The 13,722-nt window shown below is 47.9% G+C and overlaps 1 protein-coding gene across 1 annotated transcript in view; it reads left to right on the top strand.

Annotated features, from left to right (window-relative positions):
- GABRG3 (gamma-aminobutyric acid type A receptor subunit gamma3) overlaps nt 1-13,722 on the top strand; it is a 549,662-nt gene that overhangs the window by 29,118 nt on the left and 506,822 nt on the right. Inside the window, exon 3 of the mRNA XM_075916414.1 lies at nt 6,945-7,012. Coding sequence (XP_075772529.1) covers nt 6,945-7,012 — 68 coding nt within the window. The remainder of the gene's footprint in view (nt 1-6,944; nt 7,013-13,722) is intronic.

Raw genomic sequence — 13,722 nt, 5'->3', positions numbered from 1 at the left:
CTCATTTTATGAGGACTAAGCCTAGTTCGAACTTACTAGTTCAAATTAAGGGGTGTGTAGCCCCTTAATTCGAACTTGTGGGAGGCTAAGGCTTCCCAGGTTTCCCTGGTGGCCACTCTGGCCAACACCAGGGAAACTCTATTGCCCCCCTCCTGGCCCCGGACCCGTTAAAGGGGCACGGGCTGGCTATGGTGCCCGTGCCAGGTGCAAGCCTGCCAGCACCCAGCCAGCAGACCCTGCACCTGGCACGGCTCGAGCCAGCCACCTGATGCCTCCCAGCCCTCCCCCTCTTCCCGGGACCAGGCTGGCAGATCCTGGGAGCTTGCCCGGGACCACAAGAGGCGGGCACCCGCCTGGTCTAGTGCGGACGTTGTGGACCTTGTCCACGACCTCTGCACAAGGCACAGGAAAGTGGCCGTCTAGGACAGGAGAGCTGCCAGCCTGGACACCCAGGAGCAGGTGTGCATGAAAATCAAGGTGGTCCACTGAGACCCCCGACCCTGAGGCCTGAGCTTACAATGGCCGTACTGGGTCAGACCAAAGGTCCATCTAGCTCAGTAGCCTGTCTGCCGACAGCGGCCAACCCTAGGGACCCTGGAGGGGATGGACCGAAGACAGTGACCAAGCCATTTGTCTCGTGCCATCCCTCTCCAGCCTTCCACAAACTTTGGGCAGGGACACCACTCCTATCCCCTGGCTAATACCACTCCATGGACCCAACCTCCATCACTTTATCTCACTTCTTTTTAAACTCTGTTCTAGTTCTAGCCTTCACAGCCTCCTGCAGCAAGGAGTTCCACAGGTTGACTCTTTGCTTTGTGAAGAACAACTTTCTGTTACTAGTTTGAAGCCTGCTACCCATTCCTTTCCTTTGGTGTCCTCTAGTCCTTCTGTTATGGGAACTAATGAAGAACTTTTCTTGATGCACTCTCTCCACCCCACTCATGCTTTTATAGACCTCTATCCTATCCCCCCTCAGTCTCCTCTTTTCTAAACTGAAAAGTCCCAGTCTCTTTAGCCTCTCTTCACATGGGACCTGTTCCAAACCCCTGATCATTGTAGTTGCCCTCCCCTCTCCCACCCTCTCTCTTCCCCTCTCCCACCTCCTTTTCCCAGTCTCCCCAAGTTTTGTTCAATAAAGAGAGATTCTATTTTTGACCACACGTTTTCTTTATTTTGTACATCAGGAAGGGGGGCTAGGGAAGGGTAAGTGGAAGGAGGTGAAGGAGGAATGGGGTATGAGACCCCGATGGGGAGGACTGGGCTGGCTCTGTGGGCTCCTCGGGGTGGAAGCTCTCCTGAAGCCCCCCAAATTGCCCCCCCCTCCAGATGACAGCCTGCGGCAAGTGCAGCCGGGCTGATGGCCGAGTGCTGTGATGTGCCCAGTGTGGGTACTCCGGGTAATCCAAGCCAGGACTGCTTTGCAAGCGGGGCACCCCTGAAAACTGTCTGTCCGGGGTGGGGGTCAGGTCCCTTTAAGCACAGCCCTCGGCTAGCCTGAGACAGCAGCTCCACTCTCTAAGTCCTACTCTGATGCCCTGCCGGCACTGCTTCCGGCCATCCTTAAACCCGGTTCAGGGTCCACTCAATGTGGACATTCTAGTTCAAATTAGCAAAACGGTAATTCGAACTAGTTTTTTAGTCTGGATGCGTTAGTTCGAATTAGCTTAGTTCGAATTAACTAATGTTAACCCTAACCCTTACCCTAACCCTAACCCTAACCCTAACCTTACAGACTTAGGGTATGTCTACACTACAGCACTAATTCGAACTAACTTAATTCGAATTAGTTAATTCAAACTAAGCTAATTCGAATTAGTTCATCTAGACTTAAAAACTAGTTTGAATTAGTGTTTTGCTAATTCGAACTAGCATGTCCACACTGAGTGGACCCTGAACCGAGGTTAAGGATGGCCGGAAGCAGTGCCGGCAGGGCATCAGATTAGGACTTAGAGCGTGGAGCTGCTGTCTCAGGCAGCCGAGGGCTGTGCTTAAAGGGACCCAACCCCCACCCCGGACAGACAGTTCTCAGGGGTTCCCCGCTTGCAAAGCAGTCCTGGCTTGGAGTGCCCTGAGTGCCCACACTCGGCACATCACAGCACTCGGCCATCAGCCCGGCTGCACTTGCCGCAGGCTGCCATCTGGAGGGGGGGCGGCAATTTGGGGGGCTTCAGGAGAGCTTCCACCCCGAGGAGCCCACAGAGCCAGCCCAGTCCTCCCCATCGGGGGCTCGTACCCCATTCCTCCCTCACCTCTATCCGCTTACCCCTCCCTAGCTCCCCTTCCTGATGTAAAAAATAAAGGACACGTGTTCAAAAATAGAAACTCTATTTCACAAAACTGGGGTGGGGAATAAAACTGTGGGAAGACGGGGAGAGGAGGCGGGAAAGGGCAGGAGGGAGTGTGGGAGAGGGGAGGAGGAAAACTGGGAGCAGGGAGCTGGAAGGGGGAGGCAAGGGAAAGGAGGGGGAGGGGAAACTCAGAGATTGGGGTGGGGGTCTCGCCGGGCCAACCGCCTCCCAACACGGTGAGGGAGGGGGCCTCGGCGTCCCCGGGGGGATGGGGTGGAGTGTGCAGAGGTTGAGGTGGGGGGGTGTGGACATTAAGGAAGAGGGTGTGGGGGTTGAGGAGGAAGAGGTGGGAGAGGTGGCAGGAGTGGGAAGAGGGACAGTAGTTGGGGGGGCAGCAGGCGCAGGACCAGCATGGGGCACCATGCTCTGCTGCAGGGCCTGCAGGTTTGAGTTCAGCCCTCGGACCTCAGCCAGCTGCTCATGGCGGAGCTGGAGGTCTGCCCGCATCCAGGCCTGCACTGTGCAGTGCACGGCTCGCAAGGACCCCAGGTGCTGGTCCCAGTACTCCTGCTCCGTGGTGGTGGTCCAGAGCAGGCCACGGGTGTGGGAGCATGTCCCGGGCGGGGTGGTGCGCCCTGCACGAGCAGCTGGTGCAGCTGTAGAGAAAGAAGAGAAGTGGTCAGTTCTCCCTGGGGACCCAGCCCCTTCCCTCCCACCCCCACGACGTGAGGGCGACCATGCCCTGCACCGTCAGAGCCGCTGTGCTTGTACAAAGGCCATGGTCAGGATGTCTGGCTCTCCCCGGGACTGGGAGCTGCCCTAAGACTGCACCCATGCCCACGTGCCGTGTATAGTGTGGCCGGGGTGGCGGGGGGGGGGGGAGGGAAATGTCCCCTGCCTCTGTGTAGAGGGGACATGTGAAGGGAAAGCATCCTGCTGGGTCCTGCCCCGGGGTCGGGAGCATGTCAGGTCTCTTCACACATGCATGTTCCTATTGGGCCATGGCCCCTGGGTGTCATGCAGCTGGAGCCACCTGCCCAAGGGTGGCATGGCACGTGCTCGCACGTGCACAGGTGTCTGCGTGATCCGTGGAAGGCATGGCCCACGCACGTGGTCTCTGGTCTCCCTCCCGCCTCCCCCCCCAGAACTACTTAATTCTAACTACTTACCCGGTACGGTCTCCCTGGTCGAGCCTGCCGACTCTGGTGCTGGAACTGCTTGTGGTGGCCCCTCCGGTGTGCCCGGGTCAGGGCCCTCTGGTCCCGGCTCGCTGTCCCCCGGGCTGGCACGGACCACCCCGCCCCCTAAGAGTCGGACGAGGGCAGGGAAGTAGGGGCAGGTGGCAGCCCCTGCTGCGGCACCGCCCCTGGTGGCCCTGGTGTACGCCTGCCGCAGCTGCTTTACTTTCAGGCGCACCTGCTCCTGGGTGCACCTATGTCCCTTTCGGGCCATGGCGGCTGCTATGCGGCCATAGACAGCCGCGTTCCTCCTCCTAGTGCGGAGATCATGGACGTTGGGGGCCTGCCCCCAAACCTCAATGAGGTCCATGACCTCCACACTAGTCCAGGAGGGTGCACGCCATCTACGGCCCCTGGATGGCCCCTGGGTGCTGGGGGACTGGGCAGGGGACGGCTCGCTGGCACTGGCGCCCTGGCTCATCCTGGGGCCACTGGTTCGGGGCACAGACTCCTGGCAGGGCTGGCTGTGTCAAGTGCCGTCTGGCCACAGTCTACCCCTTTAAGGGCCTGGGGCTGGGGGAGAGGAGAGGAGTTTTCCTGGTTGTGCCCAGAGTGGCCACCAGGGAAAGCTGGGGAGGGCTAGCCTCCCATTAGTTCGAATTAAGTGGCTACACAGCCCTTAATTCGAACTAGTTAATTCGAACTACGCGTTAGTCCTCATAGAATGAGGTTTACCTAGTTCGAATTAAGCGCTCCGCTAGTTCGAATTAAGTTCGAACTAGCGGATCGCGTGTGTAGCGCCTATCAAAGTTAATCCGAACTAACAGCTGTTAGTTCGAATTAACTTTGTAGTGTAGACATACCCTCCGATTGGTGCACTTTGGCTAGTTCCACTAGCTTCAGTGGAACTAATCAGTACATAGTGTTAAATATGTGCATTTGCCTTTGCAGTGTCAGGGTCTTGTTGCCAACAGGCAATCTATATATTTTAGACTGTGTGTCTCTGTGCATCTGTTTGCCCATTTCTTCAAGAACTCCCACTAAACGGTAAGAGCTAGAACCACCAAATTTAGGAGGCAGCTTCCTCTTACCCTATGTTAAAACAAGGTCAGGGTTTGGTTGTGCCTGGAAAACAGGAAGTGCCAGGAATGGGACTGTTTCCCATAATGTGGAGGGGGGGGAGCAGAGAGAGGAGGAATGCAAAAAGGAGGGGCAAGAGATGGGAAGGATACGATATTGAGAGTGGCCACTGGGGGCAGCTGCAGCACAGGAGAGTGGTCAGCAGGGCTGGGGCTGTCATCTTGCCTGCAAGCTCACTGGTAAGCAGTCTCCCTACCCCAAACCTGGAGCCTACCCCACCCACGGAGTGGGTGGAACAGTCCTCCGAGCCAGGCCCCTCTCTGGTTGTCGGGGGGGAGGGGTGATGCAGGGGGAGAGCTGGAGGGAGGAAGCCCCCGGAGCCTTCTTCCTCCCCCCCCCCAGCAGCCTACAGACCATGGGGGAAGGCAACTGATGGGGGGACCCACTGGCAGGGGAGCACTGCCCCAGCCCCTTGGAAAGAGTTGCTGCCAGAGTAGCACCACTTCCGCTACCATGGGTGACCCCAGTAACCCTCCCAGCCCCCTGCCCTGAGTCCTGCACCTCCCACCTGCCTTGACTTCAGCATCCCTTCTCCATTCTCTGAGCTCCCCCCCACATCCCAGCCCTTTGCTTTAAGCCACCTACCCCTTCTCACCACCTCACTCCAGCCTTCATTTCTGAAAAATACAATCAATGAAATACATTTATTTTTCATTTATTTTTTCAAAAAGGAAACTCAGTTGCAGATACGAGCAATGCTGGGGACATCTGCTAGTAACTAAATAAAGCAGCTTGGGCTTCCCTACTACCTCCAATCTTTACCTAAATTATGTCATTGTAGATTTCTACAGTTCTACCAGTTACTGAATTTTGAAGCCAGTCTCCTTGCTAGCAGCAGTTAGGCTCCTATTTTGTTATCAGATGGGTATAATTAGAATTGCATTGTTCAACTGGGTTCAGATTTCTTTTTGATTGCTGTAAGCAGGATTTGAATTGTACCACCATAAGTCAATTCTTCAGTCAAAAATGAAATTTGTTACCTTAAATAATCCAAATTGCCAAATACTACACTTTGACAATATAGAACCACTTTATGAATGAAGGCTGGGATTATAATCTTTGGGTTTCTATTTCTGCTCATACTCTTTTTGTATTTCTTTTGTATTTTCCTGTAAATTTGTATTTTTACATGTTTATTGTAATGGTGGTTGGCTGAACAGGAATTGTTTCTCATAACCACTGAAATAAGCACCCATTTTAAAAAAGCCAAACAATTTTACAATCTCTTTAATTGTTCACATTCTACATACAAGATAGTTCTACCTGTTACCTACATTCTAGATAATATTTAGTCCTTCCATGAGTGCAGGGGCTGGAGTAGATGATTTCTCAAGGCTGCTTCTAGTTCTACACTTCTATGATTCTGTGTCTACTAGGATAAATTCAGAAGTATGGCATAAGATAGGATCCCTCAGAGACAGTAATTATCACAACTGATATCTGAATTGGTTTAAGTTGTGTGCTGAGGAGATAGAAGGAGTAAGTGAAAGTAGGATGAGAACAACCCACTTAAAGTAGCCCTATGTTATTTAAAACCAGCCCTGATGCTTTCAGTCACCAGTAGTTTGAGGTAAGTAGAAACTTTAAGGTGGTCTTTTAATGAATCACATCACACCTCAGTTTAGCCCCCTGAGTCTGGAGGAATCTAAGACCTTACTTACATGAGAGTTGCACTAGTTAACTAAACTGATTTAATTAGGTGAAGGCAGAGCAAAAGGCTATATGAACAGTCTTATTTGGGTTAAACTCAGGTTTATTTTAAGTTACCATAAGTCAATTATGAATTCTTAAATCTAACTCTCCCCCCGCTCCCTAAAAAAAGGCGAGGGGGAATTGCTCCAATTGAACACAATCAGTTAAACTGATTTTTCATTAACATAGTGCAACTTTCTTATGTAGACAAGACCAAAGTCTAGAAAGAGTTTCCTAGGGTAGCTAAGCACATAGATAATATAGTTTATATGAGGGGAGACTGGAAGAAATTCCAAGCTGAATCAATTTGGATGCCTTGTAGCTTAGCTTCTGAATCTGTGCCACTAAGTAACCTCAAACAGTTTAATTTCCTTGATGCTACTAAAAAGAATAGAGATCATAAAGAGACAGTGAGCTGGGCTGGAATTTACATTGGGGAGTACAGAGGCAGAAAGCATAACATAAAGGCTATTTAAAGGAACCTTGCCAGTTCTTCAAAATGTTTGAGCTGTTTTATTTATCAATTGTTTTGTTTTTGATTTAATCAAAGACAAGTATATGGAATTATGATGAAAAAGTTTAACATGGTGAGTATGCCCTATGTAGGGTGGTATTAAATGCTACCTTTTGTTTTCTTCCACAGTAAAACCAACAGTTATTGATGTTGACATTTATGTTAACAGCATTGGCCCAGTATCATCAATAAATATGGTAAGTGTCTTGCTAACAATGGTTTTATCTGGGCTCCTTGCCTTGGCATCAATACTGCTTTTGAAGGGAGTGTGGGGTGAGAGATGTACCACTAGGCTAACATGTTTTGATGGAAAGTAGTGAAAAATAAGTCAGCAGAAATAGTTCTATTTTTCAGACAATTCGTATGTGCCTTTCCTGGGAGAAATAAATAAACCCAGCAGTATCATGCTGGGTGCTGCCTGTCATGAAATGTTGATATATCTTGGATGATAAAATTCTGTTCAGAAGGACAGGTATAAAACAAACCTGTTTTCAGGAAAATGTTCCAAATGATGCTCAAATCATATGGTTTAGGAATATAGGAAATTAAATTGAAACAGTTCTATGTAAAATTAATCCATGTTCATCTTAGAAATAAGCTAGGTATTCACAATATATGTCCCTGCGCAGAACTATACACAGGTAGTCCCCGAGTTACGCGGATCCGACTTACATCGTATCCGCAGTTACGAATGGGGTTTTTCTCGCCCCGGAGGACGGGAGCGGCGGGATGCCCAGATGTGCCGCGGTCCTGCCGCCCGCGTTCTCCGGGGCGAGAAAAGCTGCTCCACGTCTCCCTGGTCTGCTGGGGGGGGGGGAGTCCCCCCCAGCAGACCAGGGAGACGCTGAGCAAAGCCGCGGAGCACACGGGCAGCGGGACAGCCCAGACGCGCCGCGGCTGTCCCGCTGCCGGCGTCCTCTGAGGCTTTGCTCCCCGTCTCCCTGGTCTGCTGGTCTCCAGCAGACCAGCAGACCAGGGAGATGCAGAGCAAAGCCGCGGAGGACCCGGGCAGCGGGACCACGGTGCGTCTCGGTCCGCCGCCCACGTCTCCCTGGTCTGCTGGGGGGGCGGGGCGGGCGCAGCTAGTGCGCCCCCCCCCTCCACCCAGCAGACCAGGCTTTTCTCTGGACGCCTGTGGTAGAGCAGCTGGGGCGCTGCCGGTTGGTCTGCTACTGGAGCAACCCGGCAGCACCCCAGCTGCTCTGTCCCAGGCGTCCTGATTCAGCCGCTGCTGAAACTGACCAGCGCTGACTACAGGAAGCCCGAGGCAGAGTTGCTCTGCCCCGGGCTTTCTGGAATCAGCCGCTGACCAGTTTCAGCAGCAGCTGACTTGGGGACGCCTGGGGTTCTTAAGTTGAATCTGCATGTAAGTCGGAACTGGCGTCCAGATTCAGCCTGTTGAAACTGATCAGTGGCTGATTCCAGGAAGTCCGGGGCAGAGCAACTCTGCCTCTGGCTTTCTGTAGTCAGCCTCTGGTCAGTTTCAGCAGCGGCTGAATCTGGTTGCCAGTTCCAACTAACATACAGATTCAACTTAAGAACAAACCTACAGTCCCTATCTTGTACGTAACCCGGGGACTGCCTGTACAGAAGATTTGTCTTTTTAAGTGTTTAGTTAACTGGATCAAAACCAATATTAACTGTATCAGTGTATCAGCTCTCCAATGGGAGAAGATAATGTCTTTCAGTTTCCCTTAGAGCTCTAGGGAAAAAAGAATTACTCTTAGTGGTACTGTGACCATGCAGCCAAGGGATGCAGAACTGTCAGAAGGGATGGTAGTCGTTGCTGGTGTGTCTGACACCACTGGTTTATGCTGGATATGATCAGAGATATAACACTCACTTCTAGCTTACTGTTTAGCTCAGGGGTGGGGAACTTTTGTTCCGTTGGGGCCTCTGACCCACAGAAAAGTCAGTCAGCGGCTATACACAAGTGAGAACTCACTGACCTGGTTACCAACAAGTGCAATCCCCACTCTGAAAACCAAAACAAAACTCACTGACCTGGTTCCCAATGAGCTTGAGGCTTCCCCTGACAGTGGTGTATGCTGGAGATCATGCTCCGAGACTTGCTGCAGGGATAGAGCTGAGTACAATTTGTCCCCTGAATCTTGCCATGGGCCAGAATCAAGTAAGTCATGAATCTGGGCCCAATCCGGCCTGTGGGCTGTTGGTTTCCCACCCCTGATTTAGCAGAAAGGTTTAGCAAACAGGAAAGGCCTCCATTTTTTCAGTGACTTTGTTCTTCTTTAGGTTGGTGTTGACATAGTTACATAGGCTTGGATTGCTTTTGGCTTTTGGCTTCAATTCATGTATTCCAATCACTTTCCGTTGTGTGGAAAGATGAAATTTGTCTTAACGTGGTTCAGAAATGGGGTCAGGAACTGGAGGAAAGAGGTTTTGCTAATATTTTGATCTGCTCATGTCTAAAATCTCATACTTAAATTCTTCAGAGCAGACACTTGGAATGCCATTGTCTGTGTTCAAAACCTAGCCAGTGACCCAAATCTGATTGAGCTCTGGGTGTTCAACAGTAATATAAATGTTACATCATACATGGAATTGTTTTTCTAGCTTACTGGGGAGGAAGGCTGAGTTTTGAAACACTGTTCTGAGTTTGAATGCCAATGCCTTTTTTCAATGGCTTGTTAATGTATATGTAAAAAAAAAAAAATCCAAAAACTGGACTCAGTGAAAATGGGATCTGGCAAGCCAAGATGGAACAAATAATCTCTACTGAGAACAATTCAGTGTCACGTCCTCTGAGAGAACAAAACATTTGATTATATTTCTTCAGCTGAAGCATAGAATGTGAAACAGTGGAGGCATCTATATTATTCTTAAATTGTTAATTATCTAACTCTCTGGCTGAAAATCAGAAGAATGTGTCTATAGGAGGCTCTATTCTGCATACATTCCTCTGGCTCACTTCACTATATGTATCTAATGTGTACCCTTACTTGAGGGGAATGAGAGAATTTAACTATTACCATGTTAGGTTTCTTCCCCATTCTTGCTCCTCTCCCTTGTTCCTTGAACTGGCTTGTAAATCCTGCTCTGGCCTGCTGGAAACACAGGTGTATCTTCGGTCACAAAAAAAACTCCTGTGGATTAACTGAATTTTATAGGAACTGCCCAATCTAAGAGGATGAAAAATATCATGTCAAGTGAGCCAGCAGTACTTGGAATCAATTTTATGCCACAGGAAAAGCACAGCAGGCTTACTTGTGTTTTAACCTTGAGTGTAGGCTCCCTCATGAAACTTTGGTGAAGAGATAAATTAAGAAGTCTGTTTCTAATATATTCTCAAATGGGGCTTTGTAATATTTAGAGTAGTACTGGCATTCTGATGTCAAGTTTTCATGGCACTACAAAGAGTAACAGACAACATAACCTTGATAGTGGTCGTAATTACTCAATCTACACGAGTAGAGCAATAAGTAAAAACACTGAAAGCTATGCTCAGTAAAGCAACAGTAGTATAAGAAAACCAGCTTGAATTGTGTAGTAAATAGAAGATATTAGAAGATGTTAGAAGATATTTCAAAGGAAGAGGATGCAAGGAAATATATAAGATTTAAATAAAGTATAAAAATTATGTATCTAAATAGGGATGAAACACTATTGTTTCAATATTTATTCCAGGAAACTACATATTTATTAAAGCCCAATTTCTCTGCTATAGAAGCTGAGGAAGGAAAAATATTTCCTAAAATAAAAGTAGCAGACGATCTAGAGCAAAGTGGTAACTAAAGTTTTTTCACCACAAAGCAATAATACTGAAATATTCAGAAGGGATATTTCTGTTATCAGTAGAAGATTTTACTGTGTCCATAGATGAAATCCAAAAATATAAAACCTTGGTGCTTAGGCACTTAGAATATAAGAACATAAGAATGGCCATACTGCATCATAACAGTGCTCCATCTAGTCCAGTACCCTGGCAGTGGCCATGCCAGATTATTTAGAAGAAATGAACAGGCCAGGATAATTTTGAGTGATCCACTCACTGTTCAGCCCCAACTTCAGGCAGTCAGATGTATAGAAGCACCAAGACCATGTAGTTGTATCCAAGTACATTTTGGCTGATAGCCACTGATGGACCCATCCTTTAGGAATGTATCTAATTCTTTTTTTCAGTCACTTATATTCTACCCAACATCCCTGGTCAATACGTTACATAGATTGACTGTACATTTTGAGAAGAAGCATTCCCTCATGTATGTTTTAAATCTGATGCCTGTTAATTTCATCAGATAACCTCTAGTTCTTGTTATGTAAAGAGGTAAACAACACTTCCATTTGCTCCACAAAATTGAATTTATAGATTTCTATAATTTTTCCTTTGTTGTCTCTTTTTGAAGATGACCAGTCCTAGTTTCTTTAATCTCTGCTCCTATGGAAGCTATATCATACTCTTAGTAATTTTGTTGGCCTTCTCTGTACCTTTTCCACTTCTAATCTTTTTTAAGTAGGGATCACCAGGAATGTACACAGTATTCCAGGTATAGGTGTACCATGAGTTTATAAGTGGTATAGAAGTGGCATTATCTATTCCCTTCCTATTGATTTCTAACATTTGTAGCTTTTTTGACAGCTGCTATGCATTGAGTGAATGTTTCAGATAACTATCCATAATAATTCTAAGTTCTTTCTTAAGTGGCAACAACTATTTTGGACTTCATTTTCTCTGTATTGGTGGGATTAGATTTGCCAATGAGCATTAGTTTGAATTTATCAATATTAAATTTCATCTGCCATTCCATTGCCCAGTCACCCTGTTTAGTGAGATCCCTTTGTAACTCTTTGATGTCAACTTTGGATTTAACTATCTCGAGTAGCGTATTATCAGCAAATGTTGTCATCTTACTGTTCACTCCCTTTTCCAGATAATTTATGAATGTTAAACAGCACTGATTCTTGGGGAACCCTTATATCTAACTCTTTCCACTGTGAAATTTGACAGTCTATTTGTATGCTTCGTATCCTAGCATTTAACCAGTTGCTGATACATGAGAAAACCTTCTGTATTATCCCTTGACTGCTTAGTATGCCTAAGAGTCTTTGGTGAAGGAATTTGTCAAAGGCCATTTGGAAGTCCAAGTACACTGCTTTGATTGTATCACCCTGTCCACATTTTTATTGTCCTCCCACTCAAACACTTATAATAGACTGTTGAGGAATGATTATCCTTTACTGAACCTGTGATTCTTCCCCAACATATTTATCTGTGTGTGATAATTCCATTCTTTACTATTACTTCAGATCAAGTTGTCTGATGCTGAAGTTAGACTTACTGGTCTGTAATTGCCAGGATCACCTCTGGGGTCTTTTGAAAATCTGCTATCTGGTATGGTGGGTGACTTAGGCAACCTGAGGAGAAGTGGTCTCCTTTTCAGAAATGTTCAATGCATACAAATCTCAATGAAACCTTCAGGATCTTGAACTGCTCAGTGCTTCTGAAAATCAGGCCTCTTCAATTGCCAAAATATGGATTTATGAGATTAATTTTAGGCCTCTAAACTTGAGAAATCTTGGCAGAAGCCAAAGGAACTAATTCCACTCTGCTATACTAGAATAAAACTAGGGTAACACCAGAGAAGTCAGTGGAGTTACTACATACGTACACAAGTACAAGTGAGAGCTGAGATTAGCCCAGTCTCAAATTCACAACTGAATGAATATTGAATGGCTTATCTTCAGCAGTCCCTTCATCTTGCTTGCAACAAATCCTGTCTACATCTGAGAAGACTAACTTAGGAAAAGAATCATTCTTGTCATCATGAGCCTACCCCTCCAGCCCTTTCCTTCATTCTCAGCATGACAGTTGCTTCTAGTCATCCATCACACAGCTGTCAAGTTAGTAAATACTGAGACACTCTTTACAGATAATTGCTAAACAGTTTCTTATTAGGCAAAAAGAAACCGGTCAAATTGGATTTCATGTTCTTCAATATTTTAAGTATGAGCTCACCAACAGGTGTGTGGAAAGGAGTTAACCTGCCTTCTCTTCCAACTATAGATCTTGGCTGCTTTTCTAAACCTGCACCATGCTGAGGTCAAATTGTACATTGCTCTCCTAGAGCCCAAACACCATGCATGCATAGCTTAAGTTACAACCTAGGAGGTAAAACTCTCTTCCTTAAATTACAAAGCAGTCTGAGCAATGGGTGTTTGTAACACAGCGAGCACTCACTGCCATGGCACCTCAAGCTGGACACTCTGGGAATTAGCATTTCAGCTCTGGACCACTCCTTTCTTCTGGTGTCTCACCCACTGTTACTTGTTGTTCTCCCCCACCTAGTGTTAGGACCCACATCCCTCCCAGACTATGGCAGCCTCTCCCTCTGGGTACTGCCCTACTGCCATGCACCCACACTCTGGGGTCTTCCCTCTCTGGGCATCTCCAACCCCTTATAGCTACCTTGCCTGAGTGACCCACTGCCAGTCTTCATCTATTCCCTTACCTAACGGGAAAACTGCAGTCTGAAATGGCCACTCAGCATTGGCAAGGGGGTGTAGACCTGCTGCCTTTGCCTACCCTGGCTGCCTCTCTGCAGCCCTAGTAGCCTCAGGCCTAGTCTCAGGCCCTGAAGTCTAGGAGTTTGCCTGGCCATAGCTTCCCCAGCCCTGCCCCGCCCTGTGTCAGGAAGCTTCCAGCTTCCCTGGCAGCCAGGTCCCTCCTGCTCCATAGCAAAAGTGAGTCTGTCTTCACCCCTCTAGGAGCCTTTATTTATACTGCCCTCAGCTGGGTCCTAATTGGCTCATATCAGCAATCGCTCCTGGATTGATAACTCCAGTGCTCCAGCCCTCTCCTGGGCTGGATTTTATCCCCTTTGTAATGGACAGGAGGAGTGCTGACCAGCACTCAGTGTCTAAGGGGTTAAACTAAGGTAGCTAGCAAAAG

Source organism: Pelodiscus sinensis, chromosome 1, assembly GCF_049634645.1.
Source record: "Pelodiscus sinensis isolate JC-2024 chromosome 1, ASM4963464v1, whole genome shotgun sequence".
NCBI classification, from domain to species: Eukaryota; Metazoa; Chordata; order Testudines; family Trionychidae; genus Pelodiscus; species Pelodiscus sinensis.
The sequence above is the reverse complement of the archived record's forward strand: the minus strand, read 5'-3'. Positions and strand labels throughout refer to the sequence as shown.